Source organism: Zonotrichia albicollis, chromosome 39 (assembly GCF_047830755.1).
Source record: "Zonotrichia albicollis isolate bZonAlb1 chromosome 39, bZonAlb1.hap1, whole genome shotgun sequence".
NCBI classification, from domain to species: Eukaryota; Metazoa; Chordata; class Aves; order Passeriformes; family Passerellidae; genus Zonotrichia; species Zonotrichia albicollis.
In genome coordinates this window covers 245,668-266,158 of record NC_133857.1, presented here as the reverse complement: position 1 = coordinate 266,158, position 20,491 = coordinate 245,668, and the positions used below count along the sequence as shown (strand labels likewise).

The window sequence follows — 20,491 nt, the reverse complement described above, 5'->3', positions numbered from 1 at the left end:
CCATATTCCGTTCCGCCCCGCCCTAGGCCACGCCTCCTGCCCAAATTTGGCTCCCCATCGTCCGCTCCTTGCCCATATGTGGCTCGCCCCGCCCCTCCCGCCTGTGTCCCCGCCCCTAGGGGCACGGTCTGTCGCCGCGGCGACGCGGCCGTGGGAGGACCCGGATGTGGCTGGATCCCAACATGGCGGCGGCGGCGGCGGCCGAGTGAGGCCTGAGGGGGCCGGGGGGGGATTTGGGGCGGATTTGGGGATTTCGGGGGGATTTGGAGACCCCCCCCCAAAGCCAAGGGGTTGTTCGGTGATGGAGGGGGGCGGGCTTGGGGCCGGTTTGAGGCTCCCCAAATCGCCGGAGGGGCGGCAGCAGCAGCCTGGGGAAGATCTGGGATTGGGGATATGGATCCCACCGCTCCCTGCCCTAAAAAAACTCCAAAAACTGCCTAGAATGGGGGCTCGGGGCTGCTCCTGAGGGAACTCCCTTCTTCTCCTGCAGCACTTTGAGCGGAGGAGCCGGAACGCGGAGCTGAGGCAGGAAAGTTTTCCCTCGGCGGAAGGTAGGAAGCGAATTCCGAGTTAATTCCGAGTTAATTACCGGAATTTCTGATCCCGCGGGGATTTGGGGGGTCTCCTCCCCACAATCCCATTCAGAGCCCTGGGATGGGCTTTTCCCGTGGATTTGGGTCGTGACCCCCAAGGTGGAGGGGCGCAGGGATTCTTCAGGAATATCCTGACTCCTCAAAAACAGCATTTCCCCCAAATTTTGGCACAGCAGGAAGGGAAATTGCCATCCCCACTGGTTTTCTGTGGTGCTCCTGTCGCCATTGCTCAATGGAAAATGAGGAAAAAGAGAAAAAAAAATCAGAAAAGTCTCTGGATTAGGAATTTATTTGCGTTTTCTCTGGAATTTAGTGGATTTTCAAATAAGTAATGGTGGGATAGAGGGGTTGACCCGGGGTTGGTCTGGAAATAAGTGGAAATTTGGTTTATGGGAAATACCCAGATATGGAAAAGATCGAGCAATCCTTTGGAAATGGCCAAAAACTTCTCCCTGCTCCCATTCCTTGTTGGATTTTGGGGGTAAAAGGTGGGAATTTGGTCACCAACACCTCGTTGGTGACGAGCAGGAGTTTCCAGGAAGAAATTCCGAGGATATTCCTGCCCCTGGCTTTGATTAATCTTTTAATTTGCGCCTTTTCCATGGGATAAAAGCCCTGGGAGGAATATTTGGGTTTTCTGGAGCCGGGCCCGGGAGGGATGTGCGTTTTCCTGGATTTTGGGGAAGGATGTGCGTTTTCCTGGATTTTGGGGAGGGATGTGCGTTTTCGTGGATTTTTGGGCACCCGGGTCGTCACGGATGGACGGGATCGTTACTGATTAATTGGATCCTCGTTAATTGGCCCTTCCTTTGCCCCGAGCCGGAGATTCCCGCCTTCCCTCCCTCCCTCTCCCTGCACTTGCAGCTCCGGGGAAGCTTCCTGCTGCAGGAAAAGGGCAGAATTCCGACAGAATTCCGACAGAATTCCTCTTTTTCCTCTTCCACGCTTTTTCCCTTTCCTGGTTCTCCTCCCTCGTTTCCCTGCTCTCTCCCTTCCCGGTTTTCCCGGAAGCTCTGAGCCCTTCATTCCCCTTTTCCCGGGATCTCCTGGTTCCCTTCCCGGGTCTTTTTTTCTTTTTTTCTTTTTTTTTCCGTTCCCCTGAGCTTCGGAGGCTCCGGATTCCTGGAATTCCGGGATTCCTCTGGAGCAAAGGCCGGCGCTCCTCCTCCTCCTCCTCCTGCAGATCCAGCCCGGCCAGTCCAACCCGCCCCGGCCCCGGCCCCGGCCCCGGCCCGGCCTGGCTTTTCCTGGAATTCTGACCCCTCGGTGGGGATTCCAGCCGCTTCCCGGTGGGAATTCCTGGCCTGGCTTTCCCGGGAATTGTGGCCCCTTTGTGGGGAATCCCGCGATTCCAGCCCCTTCCCAGGATTCCAGCCCCTTCCCAGCCTGGCTTTCCCGGGAATTGTGGCCTCTTTGTGGGGAGTACAATTCCCACCAGGACACAGCCTGACTGCCGCTGATTTTGGGGGGAATTTGTGGGATTTTGTTGGGAATTTTAGGGAAAACAGGAGGTTACCCCGCCCGGTGCAGATTCAGTTCCTCGTTAATTGGTGACTAATTAAGCCCCGCTGGGATCCCAGGAATGCGGCCTGGGAATGGCTGAGGAACAACTTCACCCCCTCCTGGCCCCATCCCACCCTCTGGAATTCCTCAGGACCCCTCTGCCCCTGCCAAGTGCCGCCACATTTCCACAACCATCTGGAAAAAAAAAAAGTTTTTGTGGTGAAATCCCGTGGATTTGGTGTCCAGAGCTGACGGGTGCTGCACCTCATCCCGGCTGAGCTGGATCACCCTCGGATGTTTCCCATGGAGAAAAACCCAAATGCAGCAGATTTTAATCCTCCCACCCCAAGCTCAGCTGCAATTTCCCCAAACCAGGAGAGTTTTCCGTCAGAAAATGAGATTTTGGCAAACCCCAGAGGATTCCCAGGAAGGTGGAAGGAGGGATCAGCCTGGGATGAGCAGGGAAAACGGAGAAAATACGGAATTCTGACAGCTTTTGGCTGGGGTCGAAGTGGAGGAGAAGGAAAACTCTGTGGTGGATCATTGTTTTAAGGAAAAATCCTCAAAGATTGGGAAAAAACAGTGACAAAACCTTGGAAGTAGCAGGATTCTGGAGCCTGGAAAATGGGATTGAGCCAAGGAGATGGGAAAAACTGGGAGGAAACGGGGAAATTGGCACCAGGAAAAGCAGTGAAAGTGGGAAAAACAGACCTGCCCAGGATCCATGGGATTTTGGGGCCATTCCCAGTGGGATTCGTGCCCCCACTGGGATCACAGGCCCAAAACCCTCCCAGCTGAGCTCGTTCTTGGCCTGGAAAGTGCAGCAAAAACGTGGAAAAACAGGGAATGAAATCAGACCCTCACATGGTGCCCCAGAGCGCTGATCCTGGCACTGGGATCCCAGGAAAAGCAGATTTTTTTGTGGCTTTTTCAGGTGTTTTAAATCTGTTTGTTGGTTCAGGTTGGGTTAATGGATTAATCCCAATTCCAAGTGGGAATTTATGGTGCTTCCAAGCTTGGATTTGGGGGAGAAATGGGAAGTGATTGGATAAAAGGGGGGGATTTTGGATAGAAGTGGTTGGTGGATGGATAAAAACCATTCCAGCAGCGGGATTTTCAGGGCTGATCCCGTTCCCAGGGCTGGATTTCAGGGACCATTCCCATTACCAGGACTGAATTTTGTTCCCAGGGCTGGATTTTGGGGGCCATTCCCATTACCAGGACTGAATTTTGTTCCCAGGGCTGGATTTTGGGGACCATTCCCAGGGCTGGATTTTGGGGACTATTCCCATTCCCAGGGCTGGATTTCGGGGACCATTCCTGGGGCTGGATTTTGGGGACCATTCCCAGGGCTGGATTCTGGGGACCATTCCCATTCCCAGGGCTGGATTTCGGGGTCTGACACCATTCCTGCTGCCAGCCCCATTTCCCACCCCCTAAACCCGAATTTTTTCCCCAATCCAGGAGCACAGCCCGGGCCATGTTCTCCAAGAAGAAGAAGCGCGTGGAGATCTCGGCGCCGTCCAACTTCGAGCACCGGGTGCACACGGGCTACGACCCCTCGGAGCAGCGCTTCACGGGGCTGCCCCGCCAGTGGCAGGGGCTGCTCGAGGAGTCGGCCCGGCGCCCCAAGCCCCTCGTGGACCCCGGCTGCATCACCGCCATCCGCGGGGCCCACAAGGTGGGAGAAACTCGGGAATCCGGGGGGCCTGGCATGGGGAGGGCCCAACGGGGTCAGCGTTCTGGCTTTGGGGTCTTGGAGGAGGTAACGGGGTGCTGGGTAATGTGTGGGGTTGAACTGGGGGCACTTTGGGGGTCCTGGAATTGGGTGTGGAGGAGGTAACGGGGGTCTGGGTGCTCTTTAGGGTTGAATTGGGGGCGGTTTGGGGGTCTTGGAATGAGGGGATTTTGGGGTTGTTCGATATTGGGGGGTTGTGGAGCAGGTCAGGGATTGCCAGCCACTCAAAAAGCCAAACTGGGAGGGATTTGGGGGTCAGGGAGGTGGGAGCTGGGCCCCCATGCCTTTCCTACCTCCCAAAAAAGACAAGTGGGGGAGTTATGCACCCAGGGATTTGGGGATCATGGCAGGAGGTGGGGCCTCATTCAGTCCCTGGGGTGAGTTTGGGAGAATTTGGGGTCTTTGGGGTCTATAAGGGTGTCCTGGATGCTCTTTGGGGTCAAACTGGGAGGGATTTGGGGCTCTTGGGGCAGGGAGGTGATGATTGGGTCCCCCAGGACAGGGATTCCCCAGTGAGACCCTTCCCCACTCCCTGAACCAGCCCCACCCCGTGGGGACTCGGGGTCACTCCCACCTGATCCCTTCCCCTTGTGTGTGTCCCCCCATTCCCACATCCCCCTGTATTCCCACATCCCCCCATTCATTCCCACATCCCCCCATATTCCCACATCCCCTCGTATTCCCACATCCCCCCATTCATTCCCACATCCCCCCATTCATTCCCACATCCCCCCATTCATTCCCACATCCCCCTGTATTCCCACATCCCCCCATTCATTCCCACATCCCCCCATTCATTCCCACATCCCCCCATATTCCCACATCCCCTCGTATTCCCACATCCCCCCATTCATTCCCACATCCCCCCATTCATTCCCACATTCCCCCATTCCCACCTCAGCCCTGATGTTCCCCCCATTCCCACCCCATCAAACCCCCCCAATATTTCGGGACCCTCCCATCGGGGCTAGCCCCCAGTTTGTGCCTCTGGGACTCTCCCCAGCCAATCCCCCTCCCCCGTGCCCATCCTGCAGCCATTCATTCCACGTCACTTTTCTGTTGTTTTTTTTCCTTTTTCCCCTTTTTCCACCCTGTGTGCGTCCCCCCTCCCTTCCCGCAGCCCATCGTGCGCGGCTCCAAAGGGCCCCAGGATGGGACCCCCGGGGGCCGTGACCGGACGCTGGCGTGGCTCCTGGACGAGCTGGCGGCCGTGTCCGTGTCCCGCTCCAACTCCCTGCGCCGGGACAGCCCCCCCTGCCCCTCCCCGGAGAACGGTCTGGCCCCGGCGCCCCCCCGGCCCCGCCCGGACCCCCAGGCTCGCCCCGGCCCCGGGGGCCGCCCCAAGTCCAGCTCGGCCGGGGAGGGGCCCCCGCGGCCCCCGGCCCGCGAGCAGCGCCCGCTCTCGGGGCCCGACCTGCGGCCCCCCGATGGCCCCGGCGCCCCCCGCGAGGGGCTGAAGACGGCGCCAGGACGCCCCTTCCACACCTACCCCCGAGCTGACACCGACCCCGGCCCGGGGGGCAGCGCCCAGGTAAAGGGGTGAGCCTGGGGCTGGCCGCATCCTCCTCATCCTCCTCTTCTTGCTGCTGCTGCTCTACTTTGTTCTCCAGAGTGGGTTCTCTGCTTCTCTTTCTCTTCTTGCTGCTTCTCTGCTCCCTCTTTCCAGAGCGGGTTTTCTGCTCCTCTTCCTCCTCTTCTTGCTGCTGCTGCTGCCCTTCCTCTTCTTCTTCTTGCTGCTCTGCTTCGTCCTCCAGAGCAGGTTCTCTGTTCCTCTTCCTCCTCTTCTTGCTGCTGCTGCTCTACTTCATTCTCCAGAGTGGGTTCTCTGCTCCTCTTCCTCACAGCTTCCACTGGGATTGGGAGCAGCTTCCTTACCCAGCCACATCCTTGGCTCTGGAGCAGTTCCTTCCTCTTCTTCTTCTGCTTCTTCTTCTGCTTCTGCTGCTTTTTCTACTTCTTCTTCTTCTTGCTCTTCCTCTTCTTCTTCTCGCTGCTCTCCTTCCTCTTACAGAGTGGTTTCTCTGCTCCTCTTCTTCATCCCGCTGTTCTGCTTCCTCTTACAGAGCAGATTCTCTGCTCTTCTTCCTCTTCTTGCTGCTGCTCTCCTTCCTCTTCTAGATCAGGTTCTCTGCTCCTCTTCCTCTTCTTCTGTGTGCTCTGCTTCCTCTTCCAGAGTGGATTCTTTGTTCCTCATCTTCTTCTTCTCGCTGCTCTCCTTCCTCTTCCAGAGCGGGTTCTCTGCGCCTCTTCCTCCTCCTCACTCAGCCCTTCCCTGCAGCCTCTGGCCCCTGAGTCTCCTCCTCCTCCTCCCTCAGCCCTTCATTCCCACGGCAATCCCGGGCTCTGACCCCCGAGTCTCTTCCTCCTCCTCTTCCCTCAGCCCTTCCCGAGTCTCCTCTTCCTCCTCGCTCAGCAATCCCGAGTTCTCAGACCCCTCTCTCTGTGTCCCCACAGGCCGATCATGCCGCGGGACGCCCTCAGGAGGTGCCCCCCAATGGGCCGCTCCCCGCCTCAGGAGGAGCCCCCCAAGCCCCCAAAGCCCCGGCGCCTCCTCCCCCTCCTCCTCCTCCGCCGGAGCCCCCGGAGCCCCCAGCCCCGCGCGGCCCCGGCCCTGCTGCCGTGCCCCAGCGCGTGTCCCACGAGCAGTTCCGGGCGGCGCTGCAGATGGTGGTGGACCCCGGGGACCCCCGCTCGTACCTGGACAACTTCATCAAGATCGGCGAGGGCTCCACGGGCGTGGTGTGCATCGCCACCGTGCGCGGCTCCGGGCAGCTCGTGGCCGTCAAGAAGATGGACCTGCGCAAGCAGCAGCGGAGGGAGCTGCTCTTCAACGAGGTGAGGGCAGCCCCGGGGAGCCCTGAGAGCCTTGGGGAGCTCTGAGAGGCTTGGGGACCCTTTGAGAGCCTTGGGGACCCTCAGGAGGCCCTGGGGAGCCTTCCAAGAGCTCTTGGTGACCCAGCAGGGAGCTCCTGATGGCCTGGGGACCCCCTGGGGACAGTGCCAGGCTGCCATCGCCATGTCCCCAAGGCTCTCAGGTGGTCCCCCAGGCTCTTGGGGACAGTGCCAGGTCCCCATGGCTGTGTTCTTCCCCCATGCCCATGTCCCCAGGGCTCTCAGGGACAGTGCCAGGCCCCCATGCCCATGTCCCACTGTCCCCAGGTGGTGATCATGAGGGACCACCAGCACGAGAACGTGGTGCAGATGTACAACAGTTACCTGGTGGGCGACGAGCTCTGGGTGGTGATGGAGTTCCTGGAGGGCGGCGCCCTGACCGACATCGTCACCCACACCAGGTGAGCACACCTGGGGGGGCAGAGCAGGGGGCACAGAGGGGGGGCAAGGGGGGGTGGCAGAGGTGACAGCCCGGTGACAGAGGTGTGAGGCTGGTTGCAAAGGTGGCAGGGGGCGGTGCCAGGATGGTGGCAGAGGTGACAGGGCAGTGACAGAGGTGACGGAAGGTGGCAGGGTGGTGACAGAGGTGTCAGCCTGGTTGCAGAGGTGACAGCCTGGTTCCAAAGGTGTCAGGCTGGTTGCAGAGGTGGCAGGGGGCAGTGCCAGGATGGTGGCAGAGGTGACAGAGGTGCCAGCCCCGTGACAATCTGCCGCCCAGGATGTCGGAGGAGCAGATCGCCGCCGTGTGCCGCTCGGTGCTGCGCGCGCTCGCCGTGCTGCACGCCCAGGGCGTCATCCACCGCGACATCAAGAGCGACTCCATCCTCCTCACGCACGACGGACGGGTAGGCGGCCTGCTCTGGGGCAAACTGGGGGGAAACCCTCCAGAAAGGGGCCAGTAGGGACCCCCAGAAATGCCCCCCAAAGCCCCCCTGACCCTTTGGGGTCCCAGCCCTGCTGGCAGGTCAAATTCTGAGATTTGACCCCCAAACCTCCCCCCGACCCTCTGGGGTCCCGCCCTGACCCCCCGGCCCCCCGGCAGGTGAAACTCTCGGATTTTGGGTTCTGTGCCCAAGTGAACAAGGACGTGCCGCGGCGCAAGTCCCTGGTGGGGACCCCGTACTGGATGGCCCCGGAGCTCATCTCGCGCCTGCCCTACGGCCCAGAGGTGGGACAGGGGGCTCGGGGGGGTTTGGGGGGTCCTGGGCTGCGTTAGGGGGTGTTTAGGGTGGGCTTCAGGGGGTTTGGCGTGGGTGTGTGGGCCCCCAGGTTCATCTCCTGCCTTCTCTGCCACCTCAAGGTGTCTTGTGGGGAGTTGGGGTGGGTTTGGGGGTGCCCAGGGTGGGTTTGGAACGGGTTTAGGGGTGCCCAGGGCGGGTTTAGGGTGCCCAGGGTGGGTTTGGAATGGGTTTAGGGGTGCCCAGGGCGAGTTTAGGGGGAACAGGGTGGGTTTGGAATGGGTCTAGGGGTGCCCAGGGTGGGTTTGGAATGGGTTTAGGGGTGCCCAGGGCGAGTTTAGGGGGAACAGGGTGGGTTTGGAATGGGTCTAGGGGTGCCCAGGGTGGGTTTGGAATGGGTTTAGGGGGAACAGGGTGGGTTTAGGGTTGCCCAGGGTGGGTCTCTGGGGATACCCAGTGTAAGTTTGAGAGGCTCCAAGTGGCACAGAGTGGGTTTAAGGGGCTGCCCCCCTAACCCCCTCCTCACTTTTGGTCATTTTTGGGGTGACCGCCCCCCCCCAGGTGGACATCTGGTCCCTGGGGGTGATGGTCATCGAGATGGTGGACGGGGAACCCCCTTATTTCAATGAGCCCCCCCTCAAAGCCATGAAGCTGATCCGGGACAACCTCCCCCCCCGGCTCAAGAACGGCCACAAGGTAACTCGGGGGGGCAGGGGGGCAGTCCCCCCATTTATGGGGGTCTCTCACACCCCCTTTCCCCCCCCCCCCCCAGGTGTCCCCGTCGCTGAAGGGGTTCCTGGTGCCCCCTCCCCATTGCAGGGGTCTCACACCCCATTTCCCCCCGCAGGTGTCCCCGTCGCTGAAGGGGTTCCTGGAGCGGATGCTGGTGCGGGACCCCGCGCAGCGAGCCAGCGCCCCCGAGCTGCTCCGTCACCCCTTCCTGGGTGTGGCCGGGCCCCCCGCCTGCATCGTGCCCCTCATGCGGCAGCACCGGCTGCGCTGAGAGACCCCCGGGCGGGGGGCAGACCCCTGTCCTGGGGGAGAGAACCCCCAGACGGGGGAGAGACCCCCCAAGCTGGGGGAGAGACCCCTGTCCTGGAGGACAGACCCTCGGACAGGGGGAGAGACCCCCGGGCAGGGGGAGACCCTTGGACAAGGGGGGAGACCCCTCCCACTCCAGTGGAGACCCCCTACCCCGAGAGAGACCCCCCACCCCAGGGGGAGACGCCCGGCCCCCTCCTCAGCAGCCCCCCCAAACTGGAGCGGGCCTGGGACGTTCAGGGGGACCCCGGCCCCCCAACCTGTACTACTGAGCTGGGGACCCCCAGCAGAGATTTTGGGGGGGGAGGCCGCCGTCCCCGAGATTTGGGGCTGCATGGGCTCCTCCCGCCTCCCCCTGCCTTTGGGACCCATTTTGGGGCATTTCCCACTTTTTTTTTTATTTTTATTTTAGCCCTCTCTTTTCTGCCCAGTTCGGGCACTTGGGGTGCAGCCCCCCCACACACCTCCTTGAGGGGGGTCCCCAAAACTACAGCCCCCCCTCTCCCCCCCCACACCACACTACTGATTCGGGGTGTTGTCGTTCCCCCCCCCCATTTTGATTGATTTTGGGGTTTTTTTGTTTGTTTGGTTCCTTCTCCCCCCCCCCTCGGTTTTGGTTTGGTTTTTTTTTTTTGTTTTTTTGTTTTTTAACAAAAAATTGATATTTATATGGTCGGGTTTTGTACCGTGCGGGAGGGGGGGGACACGGGCCCCCCCCCAGAATTACATGTGTCCTTTTGGAGCCCCCCGTGTGCTGTGTGTGCTTCTTTTGGGGGGTGGGGGGCACGCAGGGGGGCGTGGGGACACCCCCTCCCCAATAAAGGACCAGGGGACAGGGCCACGCCCCCTCCCCAATAAAGGACCCCCCTGACATGCCCGTGGGGTGGGGGCGTGGGGACACCCCCTCCCCAATAAAGGAGCCCCAGGCAGGAGCTGCTGCTGCCTCAGAGCTTTATTGGGGGCAGGGGGGCACATGGGGTCTTGCAGTGGCTCGGCTCGGGTTGGTCCTTGATGGTGAATTGTGGCCAGTGCCAGCTCATGTTGACTTGGCTTGGTTTGGCCTGGTTTGGCTTGGCATGGGTCCTGATGGTGAATCTTGGCCAGTGCTGGGTCACATTGGCTCGGCTTGGCTTGGCTTGGCTTGGCTCGGTCCCTGATGGTGAATCCTGGCAGTGCCAGCTTGCCTTGTCTAGGCCAGTGTTGGCTCGTGTCAGCTCATCTTGGCCATCTTGGGGGTGCCTTGGCCCACGTTGGCTCAGGCTGACCTGCGCTGACTCGTGCTGGCACACGGTGATGCATGCTGGCCCGTTCTGACCTGTGCCAGGTGGCAGTGACCCACGCTGGCATATCCTGACCCACGTTGGCACATCCTGGCCCACGTTGGCACATCCTGACCCACGTTGGCACATCCTGACCCACGTTGGCACATTCTGACCCACGCTGGCACATCCTGGCCCACGTTGGCACATCCTGACCCACGTTGGAACATCCTGACCCACGCTGGCACATTCTGACCCACACTGGCACATCCTGACCCACGTTGGCACATCCTGACCCATGTTGGCACATTCTGACCCACGCTGGCACATCCTGACCCACGCTGGCACATTCTGGCCCATGTTGGCACATTCTGACCCGTGGTGGCACATCCTGACCCACGCTGGCACATCCTGACCCACGTCAAGTCGCGGTGACCCACGTTGGCTCATGGTGAGCTGCATTGGCCCATCCTGACCCGTACCAACCCGTGTCCCCCACGTGTCCCCACCAGGTTCACTTGCAGGTGCAGTACAGAGCCCAGATGGTGTCGTTCCAGTCCCCGTGTCCCCCCATGTGCCCCCGTGTCCCCCAGGTGCCCCCCGGGCTCACTTGCAGGTGCAGTACAGAGCCCGGATGGCGTCGTTCCAGTCCCCGAAGAGCCCCCGTTTCACCTCCTGCAGCCGCGGCACCGCTCCCGCCGAGAAGTGCCGCGTTTTGCCCGCCTTGGCGCGGCGGGACCACACGGTGAGCTCGCACCGGGTGCCCACCACGAGCGAGGAGGCGCGGCCGGCCCAGCCCACGGGCAGGTAGGGCATGTCGGAGTCCGGCAGCACCTCGAGCGCGTCCCCGGCGCAGCACTGGTCGTAGTAGGGGCTGTTGTCGGCGTAGAGCAGCGCGCAGAGCCGGGTCCCGTTCGTGGGGCGCAGCTCGGCGGGCGCGGGGCACTGCGCGACCGCCCCCCGGGACCCCAGCAGCGCCAGCAGCAGCGCGAACAGCAGCGCCAGCATCGCTGTCACCTCCGATGTCACCTGGTCTCGCCTGCTGTCACCTTCTGGTGTCACCTGGTGGCACCGTCACCGGCCGGGGCCCTCGGGCTGAGGTTATAGCCCAGCCCCAAGGCCGGCGGGCGGGGCGCACCTGGGAGGGGACACAGGTGTGTGCGGGGGGGGGGGGGCGTCCCCAGGAGGGGACACAGGTGAGGGGGGTCCCAAGGTCTGCAGCTCCCCCCCTCCCCACCTGGGAAGGGACACGGGTGAGGGGAGGGTCCCCAGGAGGGGACACAGGTGAGGGGATCCCAAGGTCTGCAGGTCCCCCCCTCCCCACCTGGGAAGGGACACGGGTGTGTGGGGAAGGGACACGGGTGAGGGGGGGAGGGACACGGGAACCGTCACAGGTGTGTGTGGGGGGGTCCCGAGGTCTGCAGCCCCTCCCCCCGCCGTGGGAAGGGTCACAGGTGACCCCCCCGGGGCCCCCCCGGCCTTGGCTCCTCCCCCCTGCCCAAGGCCAGGCTGGGGCCAAGGTTTTCTGTATGCAAATGAGGGCATAATTAGCCGGGGATTTCGCTGGTGGGCCCGCCCCTTATTTGCATATTCATTATGCCGTCGTGGTCCCGCTGAGCTCCCCGCGACGGTCACCATGGCAACCGCAGGGGGGCGGGGATTGTTGCTCCATTAGCATAGTCCTGACCCGCCCACATTGCGGGAAGAGACGGGGGGGGAGAACCGCGGGGGGGGGGCTCGCATTGGGCTGGGACCCCCCCAGGAAATGACACCCCCCGCCCCAAACAGAGACCCCCCCCCAAACAGAGACACCCCCAGCCCCAAAATACAGAGCGCCCCCCCGCCCCAAACAGGGGCCCCCCCAGCCCCAAAATACAGAGCGCGCCCCCCAGCCCCAAAGTACAGAGTGCGCCCCCCCAGCCTCAAAATACAGAGACCCCCCAGCCCCAAAATACAGAGGGGGCCCCCAGCCCAAACACACAGAGCGCGCCCCCCCAGTGACACTCGCGTTTCTGCCCCGGGGGGGGCACAGGTTTTTAATGTAAAAACTCGTGTTAAACACTGCGGGGGCCCGGGGGGGGCGGCTGGTGGGGGAGCGGCGTTTTGAGGAGGGGGACACGGGGAGGAGCTGAGGCTTTTTTGGGGTGGGGGGCAATGGGGGTGGGCGGGGAATGGGCGGGGGGGCTGGGGGCGCCCCCCAGGGTTATCCAGACCAGCCAGATAGGGACCCCCGGGTCGAGTTTTCTTTTGGGGGGGGGCAGAGGCCACGGGAGGGACACACGGGGGGGTCCCCAGGCATCCGGGGGGGCCCCCCCTTTTTGGCCCCCACCGCCCCCCATCCCCACGGGGGGTGGGGGGGTTTTATTTGGGGGGGGGCTGCGGGTCTCGTGTCATCTGTGCAGAGATGTCGGGGGGGGGGCGTGCGCGCGGCCCCCCCGGCCCGGCCGAAGGCACCGCGGGGGGGGCGGGCCGGGCACGCACGGGTGGGGGGGCACGGGGGGGGCACACCAATTTTGGGGCGCACACACAAAGTCCCAAGTGCGCATCTCGGGGGGGGGGGGGACACACACACGCGCGGGGGGGGAGCCGCAGAATTTGGGGGGGGCACGGTCCCCGTCACGGTCCCCCCGCCCCCCGCACGTGTCGGGGGTCCCCACGCGCGCGGGTTTTGGGGGGGGGGGGGGGAGGTTTGCATACAGGTACCCCCAGGGCGGCCGGGGGGGGGCACCTGGGGGGGGCACCTGGGGGCACCCACGGGGTCTGGGGGGCTCCCGGGACCCCCCCTCCCCACCAAGAGCCGCCGGGGCTGCGTTTGGGACCACCCGGGAGAGGAGGGGGGGGTCCCACCGCTGCCCCCCCAGGAGGATTTGGGGGGGGTCCCAGTGGGTGCTGCCCAAGAGAGGGGTCCCGAGAGGGGGGAGGGGGATTCCCACCGTGCCCCCCCCTCAGACGGTGCTCTCGGTACTGCCCAAGAGGGGGGGGTCTCATGGGGGTCCCGGTGGGGGGATTTCCCACGGCCCCCCCCTCAGACGGTGCTCTCCAGCATCCAGTGGGTGCTGCCGAACGAGGGGCGCAGGGGGGGTCCCAGGGGGGTCCCCTCGGGCCCGTCCAGCCGCGGCAGGGAGCCGTGGCGCCGCGGCCGCGCCCGCCGGGGGTAGCTGTGGCTGGGGAACAACGCCCGCGCCCCCGCCCCGGGACCGCCCCCGGGACCCCCGCCCGCCGCCGGCGGGGGCAGCGGCGGCAGCGCGGGCAGCTCGGGGGTCTCGGCGGGCCGGGGGCCGCCGTTGGTCTGCGAGCAGACGCTGGTGAGGGTGGGCGGGGGGCGCCGCGCCCCCGCCGCCGCCGCCGCCTTCCAGCGCGCCGTGAGGATGAGGATGAAGACGAGCACGGAGGCGGCGATGGCGGCGCCGATGACGATGATGACGGTGCCCCCCAGGAAGTGCGGCCGCGGCGGCGCGGAGCAGCCCGGGGGGGCGGCGGCCGTGGCGAACGAGACGCAGCCGAGCGGGCGGGGGGCGGCGGGGGGGTCGCCGAGGACGCGCAGCGCGGACACGCACAGCTCGTACTGGCGGCCCGGCACCAGATCCCGCAGCACGAAGGTGCGGCTGGAGGGGGGCAGCAGCCTGGGGAGGGGGCGAGCGGGAATCGGGCGCGGGGCGAGACCCCGGCACCCCCCCCTTTGCCCCCCCCAGGGAGCGGAAAACCCTCACAGGACCCCTCAGGATCCCCCAAACGCCTCCTCAATCCCCCCGCTAAACACCTCAGAGCCCCCCCAGGACTCCCTGAGTGCCCCCAGGAGCTCACCAGGGACCCCCCTGAAGCCCCCCAGATACAGAGAATTCCCTTGGCGTCCCCCCGATCTCCTCAGAGCCCCCCAGGACCCCCCTGAACACCCTCCCCCAGAACCCTCCAGGACGCACAAATCCTTCCCAGACTCCCCTGGAGTCCCCAAGACCCCCCAAAATCCACTTGAAGCCCCCCCGACCTCCCCAGCACTGCCCCAAACCCACTTGAGCTTCTCCCGGAGCCCCCCGGAGCCCCACATCTCTCCCCCAGGACCCCCCAGACTCTCCCCAAACCCCCCGGAGCCCCACATCTCTCCCCCAGGACCCCCCAGACTCTCCCCAAACCCCCCGGAGCCCCACATCTCTCCCCCGGGAGCCCCCCCCGCCCCCCGGGCACACCTGTCCGGGTGTTCCCCGGTGCCCACCTGTAGACCAGGCTGTCGTCGGCCGAGCTGTTGTACTGGATCTGCACCATGCGCACGCCGGGCACGTGGCGCTGCGGCAGCCACCGGATCCGCGCCGACGACGCCGTCACCTCGGCCGCCACCACGCGCTGCCGCTCGCCGGGGCCGCCCCAGGTGTCGTTGCCGCCCGCCTGGGCCATGTCCGAGGGCCCGGGCCCCGCCTCGGCGCCGCCGTCCCCGTCCCCGTCCCGCGCCCCGTCCCGCGGCACCGGCAGCGGCACCACCACCACCTCGACGCGCGCCGCCGCCTCGCCCGCCGCGTTGGCGGCCACGCAGGTGAAGCCGCCGTGGTCGCGGAGCGTGGCCACGCGCAGCTCCAGGGAGCCGTCGGCGCCCACGGAGCGCCGGGAGCCGTTCTGCACCACGCGCCCGTCGGGGCCCAGCCAGTGCAGCGCGGGCGGCGGGTCCCCGACGGCGGCGCAGCCCAGGCGCAGCGGCTGCCCCTCGGTGACGGCGGGCGGGTGCGCGGCCGCGGCCGTGACCGACGGCGCCCGGCACGTCAGCTCCTCCTCGGGCACGGCGCCCAGCAGCCGCCCGGCCAGCGGCGCCGGCGTGGCGCACGTCTCCAGGCGGCCGGGCTGGGCCACGCGGCGCAGCCACAGCAGCTCGCAGTTGCAGTGCAGCGGGTTCCCCCCGGCCGCCAGCGAGGGTCCCGGCGGGCCCGGCACCGGCGGCAGCGCCCGCAGCCGGTTCGCCGTCAGGTCCAGGCGCGCCAGGCGCGGCAGCCGCGCCACGGCGCCCGCGGGCACCCGCTCCAGCAGGTTGTGGTCCAGCGTGAGCGTGGCCAGGCTGCCCATGGCGGCCACGGCGTCCCAGGGCAGCGCGGGCAGGTTGTTGTGCGACAGGTCCAGGTCCTCCACGGTGGCGGCGAAGGCGGCGAAGGCGGCGGCGTCGATGGCGGCCAGCTGGTTGTTGGCCAGGATGAGGTGGCGCAGGCTGGCCAGCCCGCGCAGCTGCGGCCCGCTCAGCGCCGGCAGCCGGTTCCCGTCCAGGTGCAGCGCCCGCAGCGCCCGCAGGTCGGCGAAGGCGCCCGGGGCGAGGCGGCGGAGCCCGTTCCGCGACAGCGTCAGGTGCACCAGGCTGCTCATGTTGGCGAAGTCGGCGCGGCCCACGGCGCCGATGAAGTTGTCGGCCAGGCGCAGCTCCACGGCGGCGCGGTCCAGGCTGGGCGGCACGGCCAGCAGCCCCGTGCGGGCGCACAGCAGCGTCGGGCTGGGCGCGGCCGCGGGGCACAGGCACCGCGCGGGGCAGCGCGGCGGCGGCGACACCGGCGGCGACACCGGCACCGGCGGCACCGGCACCACGCCGGCCCCCGAGACGGCGCCCAGCATCACCAGCGGCACCAGCAGCTTCGCCATCCCCGCGGCGGCGGCGGCGGCCGGGCCTGAGCGGCGGGGACAGCAACGGGGGAGAACGGGGGTCACCGGGGAACGGGGAGCAGGGAGGAAAGGGGGGACAACAACGGGGAACGACAACAGGGAGCAACAACGGGGGTCACGGGAGGGAACGGGGGAAATGGGGGAACGGGGGTCACGGGGGAACGGGGGAACAGGGAGGAAAGGGGGGACAACAACGGGGAATGACAACAGGGAACAACAACGGGGGTCACGGGAGGGAACGGGGGAAATGGGGGAACGGGGGTCACAGGGGGAACGGGGGACAACAACGGAGGACAAGAACGGGGGTAATGGGGGAATGGGGGGAACGGGGGTCACAGGGGGAACGGGGGACAACAACGGGGACAGCAATGGGAGTCACGGGGGCGGAAATGGGGGTCACGCGAGGGCTGGATCACAGGGGAGCCCAGCAGGGTCCAGTGGAGCCCAGCAGAGCCCAGTAAATCCCAGCAGAGCCCAGTGGGTCCCAGCAGAGTCCAGGAGATGCCAAGGGAGCCCAGTGGGTCCCAGTGGAGCCCAGCAGATCCCGTCTGTCCCAGGAGATCCCACAGCACACCACAAAACCCCAGTGAGGTCCCAGTAAAACCCAGTGGATCCCAGTAGATCACCGTATATCCCAGTGGGTCCCAGCAGGGCCCAGAGGATCCCAGTGGATCCCAGCAGATCCCGCCTGTCCCACAAGATCCCACAGCACACCACAAAACCCCAGTGAGATCCCAGCGATCCCAGTAAGATCCCAGTGAGATCCCAGTGAGATCCCAATGGTCCCAGTGAGATCCCAGTTCTCCCAGTGAGATCCCAGTAAGATCCCTGTTGTCCCAGTGAGATCCCAGTAAGATCCCAGTTATCCCAGGGGTCCCAGTAAGATCCCAGTTATCCCAGTAAGATCCCAGTGGTCCCAGTAAAATCCCAGTGGTCCCAGTACCTCCTCTCAGGGCTCCATGTTGGTCCTGTCCAGACGTCGCCGTCGGGCCTGTGGGGACAGACCAGTACGGACCAGTATGGACCAGTATAACCCAGTACAGCCATACAGCCCAGTACATCCCAGTATGGCCCAGCACAGCTCGGCACATCCCAGTATCCCAGTGTAACCCAGTACATCCCAGCACAGCCCAGTACATCCCAGCATCTCCCAGTACACACCAGCACAGCCCAGTATAACCCAATAACCCAGTACATCCCAGTACATCCCAGCACATCCCAGCACAGCCCAGTATGGCCCAGCACATCCCAGTACATCCCAGTACAGCCCAGCACAGCCCAGCACAGCCCAGTATAACCCAGTAACCCAGCACGGCCCAGTACATCCCAGTACATCCCAGCACAGCCCAGTACGGCCCAGCACAGCCCAGCACGGCCCAGCACGGCCCAGTACATCCCAGTACATCCCAGTACATCCCAGTACATCCCAGCACAGCCCAGTACGGCCCAGCACAGCCCAGCACGGCCCAGCACGGCCCAGTACATCCCAGTACATCCCAGTACATCCCAGTACATCCCAGCACAGCCCAGCACATCCCAGTACATCCCAGTACATCCCAGTACATCCCAGTACATCCCAGTACATCCCAGTACATCCCAGCACAGCCCAGCACAGCCCAGCACAGCCCAGTATGGCCCAGCACATCCCAGCACAGCCCAGTACATCCCAGTACAGCCCAGCACAGCCCAGTACATCCCAGCACAGCCCAGTATGGCCCAGCACAGCCCAGCACAGCCCAGTACATCCCAGCACAGCCCAGTATAACCCAGTACATCCCAGTACATCCCAGCAGAGCCCAGCACAGCCCAGCACGGCCCAGCACATCCCAGTATAACCCAGTACATCCCAGCACAGCCCAGTACATCCCAGTATAACCCAGTACATCCCAGCACAGTCCAGCACAGTCCAGTATGGCCCAGTACATCCCAGTACATCCCAGCACAGCCCAGCACGGCCCAGCACGGCCCAGCACAGCCCAGTACATCCCAGCACAGCCCAGTACGGCCCAGCACAGCCCAGTATGGCCCAGCACAGCCCAGCACAGCCCAGTATAACCCAGCACAGCCCAGTACATCCCAGCAGAGCCCAGCACAGCCCAGTACATCCCAGTATAACCCAGTACATCCCAGCACAGCCCAGTACATCCCAGTATAACCCAGTACATCCCAGCACAGTCCAGTACGGCCCAGTACATCCCAGTACATCCCAGCACAGCCCAGCACGGCCCAGTACATCCCAGTACATCCCAGTACATCCCAGCACAGCCCAGCACAGCCCAGTACGGCCCAGTACATCCCAGCACAGCCCAGCACGGCCCAGTACATCCCAGTACATCCCAGCACATCCCAGTACGGCCCAGTACAGCCCAGTACATCCCAGTACAGCCCAGTACATCCCAGTACATCCCAGCACAGCCCAGTACGGCCCAGCACAGCCCAGTACGGCCCAGCACATCCCAGCACAGCCCAGTACAGCCCAATACAGCCCAGCACAGCCCAGTATAACCCAGTACATCCCAGTACATCCCAGTACATCCCAGCACAGCCCAGTATGGCCCAGTACAGTACATCCCAGTATAACCCAGTATGGCCCAGTACACACCAGCACACACCAGCAAGGCCCAGCAGGGCCCAGCACATCCCAGTATAACCCAGTACATCCCAGTATAACCCAGCACATCCCAGTATAACCCAGTACGTCCCAGTATGGCCCAGCACAGCCCAGTACATCCCAGTGCATCCCAGTATGGCCCAGCATGGCCCAGTGCAGACCAACACACGCCCAGTACATCCCAGCACAGCCCAGCACAGCCCAGTACATCCCAGTACATCCCAGTATGGCCCAGTAACTCCCAGCACCTCCCAGTCCCTCCCAGCGCCCCCCAGTCCCCCCCATTTCCCTCAGTGCCCCCCAATCCCCCCCATTTCCCCCAGTGCCCCGGTCCGGCCGTACCTGGGGGGGCTCAGCCCCCGGACGCTCCCATCTCTGCTCCGGGGGGGGAGGGGGGGCCGGGCCTCGCCCTACCGGGGGGGCATCGGGGGGGGGCACCGGGAGGCGGGGGGGGCACCGGGAATTGGGGAGGGGCGATGGGGGGGGGGGATGTCGGGAATCACCGGGATGGGATCGGGGGGGGGGGGAAAGGGGGCACAGGGATGGGGGATGGAACCGGGAGGGAACCGGGATGGAGGATCCGGGATGCGGGGATGGAACCGGGAGGGATCGGGGAGGGATCCGGGGATGCCGGGATGGATCCGGGATGGGGGATCCGGGATGCGGGGAGGGATCCGGGATGGATCCGGTGATGGATCCGGGATGCGGAGAGGGATCCGGGATGCGGGGAGGGATCCGGGATGGATCCGGTGATGGATCCGGGGATGGATCCCGGGCGCGGCCGGGGGGTCCCGGAGCAGCCCCGGAGCCGCCGCCCCGAGAGGCCCCGGTGAGGCCCCGGTGAGGCCCCGGTGAGGCCGCGGCCGCCGCTCGGAGCCGCAGAACCGGCGGGGCGGGGCCGGGCGGGGCCGGGGCGGGGCCTGGGCGGGGCCGGGCGGGGCCGCGGGGGGCGGGGCCGCGGGCGCGCGGATGGACGGACGGACGGACAGACACCGAGATGGACACGGGGATGGACACGGGGATGGACAGACGGACAGACAGAGGGGCACCGGGATGGACACACGGACAGACAGATGGACACCGGGATGGACACACGGACACGGGGATGGACACACAGACACGGGGATGGACACGGGGATGGACAGACGGACAGACAGACGGGCACCGGGATGGACACAGGAATGGACACACGGACAGAGAGATGGGCACGGGGATGGACACACGGACACCGGGATGGACACTGACATGGACACAGGGACACAGGGATGGACACTGGGACACATGGACAGGCAGACGGACACGGGGATGAGCACACGGACAGGGGGGTGAACACACAGACACGGGGATGGACAGGGAGATGGACACATGGACAGACAGATGGGCACAGGGATGGACACACGGACACGGGGATGGACAAATGGACACGGGGATGGACACTGGGGGGACAGTGAGGGACTCTGAGGGGATACTGGGGGGTACTCGAGGGCACTGGGAGTTACTGGGAGTTACTGGGGTTACTGGGGGATATTGGGGGATATTGGGGGGGACACTGGAGGGTACTGGGAGTCACTGGGGGACACTGGGGAGTACTGGGAGTCACTGGGGGACACTGGGGGGTACTGGGAGTTACTGGCAGTTACTGGGGGACACCGGGGATTACTGGGGGGACACTGGGGGTTACTGGGAGTTACTGGCAGTTACTGGGGGACACTGGGGATTACTGGGGGGACACTGGGGGTTACTGGAGGTTACTGGGACACACTGGGAGTTACTGGGGGTTACTGGGAGGGCACTGAGGGTTACTGGGGGACACTGGGGACTACTGGGGGACACTGGGGGTTACTGGGAGATACTGGGACACTCTGGGAGTTACTGGGGGGGGTTCCGCTGGCCCCGCCCCGAGCGCGGGCAGCGCGAGGCCGCGCGGGGCGTGGCCAATGCGAGGGGGGGCGGTGCCTCCGTGATTGACGGTTGGCGCGAAGGGGGCGTGGTCCGCCCAGCGCGAGGGGCGGTGCATCCCAAGGTCCCGCCCCCGCGGCGCGCGCGCC

At 64.8% G+C, this 20,491-nt stretch overlaps 3 protein-coding genes across 4 annotated transcripts; 1 reads left to right on the top strand and 2 right to left on the bottom strand.

The window, feature by feature from the left end:
- Positions 1–94: 94 nt before the first annotated feature.
- PAK4 (p21 (RAC1) activated kinase 4) lies at positions 95–9,689 on the top strand. Of its 2 annotated transcripts, none has more exons than XM_074531833.1 (10): positions 95–205; positions 491–551; positions 3,561–3,777; positions 4,955–5,365; positions 6,289–6,669; positions 6,994–7,127; positions 7,445–7,571; positions 7,769–7,894; positions 8,466–8,600; positions 8,677–9,689. In XM_074531833.1, exons 3-10 carry the CDS (start codon positions 3,577–3,579, stop codon positions 8,905–8,907), a joined length of 1,746 nt encoding a protein of 581 aa, XP_074387934.1. In that variant the 5' UTR covers positions 95–205; positions 491–551; positions 3,561–3,576; the 3' UTR covers positions 8,908–9,689. The 2 variants fall into 2 exon arrangements, with proteins under 2 accessions (XP_074387934.1, XP_074387935.1); XM_074531834.1 differs by having other exon boundaries at positions 98–205; positions 8,752–9,689.
- A 218-nt stretch (positions 9,690–9,907) lies between these two features.
- On the bottom strand, positions 9,908–11,996 carry SYCN (syncollin). The gene has a single exon (XM_074531832.1). It carries the CDS (start codon positions 11,210–11,212, stop codon positions 10,811–10,813), a length of 402 nt encoding a protein of 133 aa, XP_074387933.1. The 5' UTR covers positions 11,213–11,996; the 3' UTR covers positions 9,908–10,810.
- An 882-nt stretch (positions 11,997–12,878) lies between these two features.
- Positions 12,879–19,377, bottom strand: LRFN1 (leucine rich repeat and fibronectin type III domain containing 1). Its single transcript, XM_074531831.1, has 4 exons — positions 18,786–19,377; positions 16,776–16,823; positions 14,415–15,837; positions 12,879–13,827 (listed from the first exon to the last, which is right to left on the bottom strand). Exons 3-4 carry the CDS (start codon positions 15,809–15,811, stop codon positions 13,230–13,232), a joined length of 1,995 nt encoding a protein of 664 aa, XP_074387932.1. The 5' UTR covers positions 15,812–15,837; positions 16,776–16,823; positions 18,786–19,377; the 3' UTR covers positions 12,879–13,229.
- Between the last annotated feature and the right edge of the window lie 1,114 nt (positions 19,378–20,491).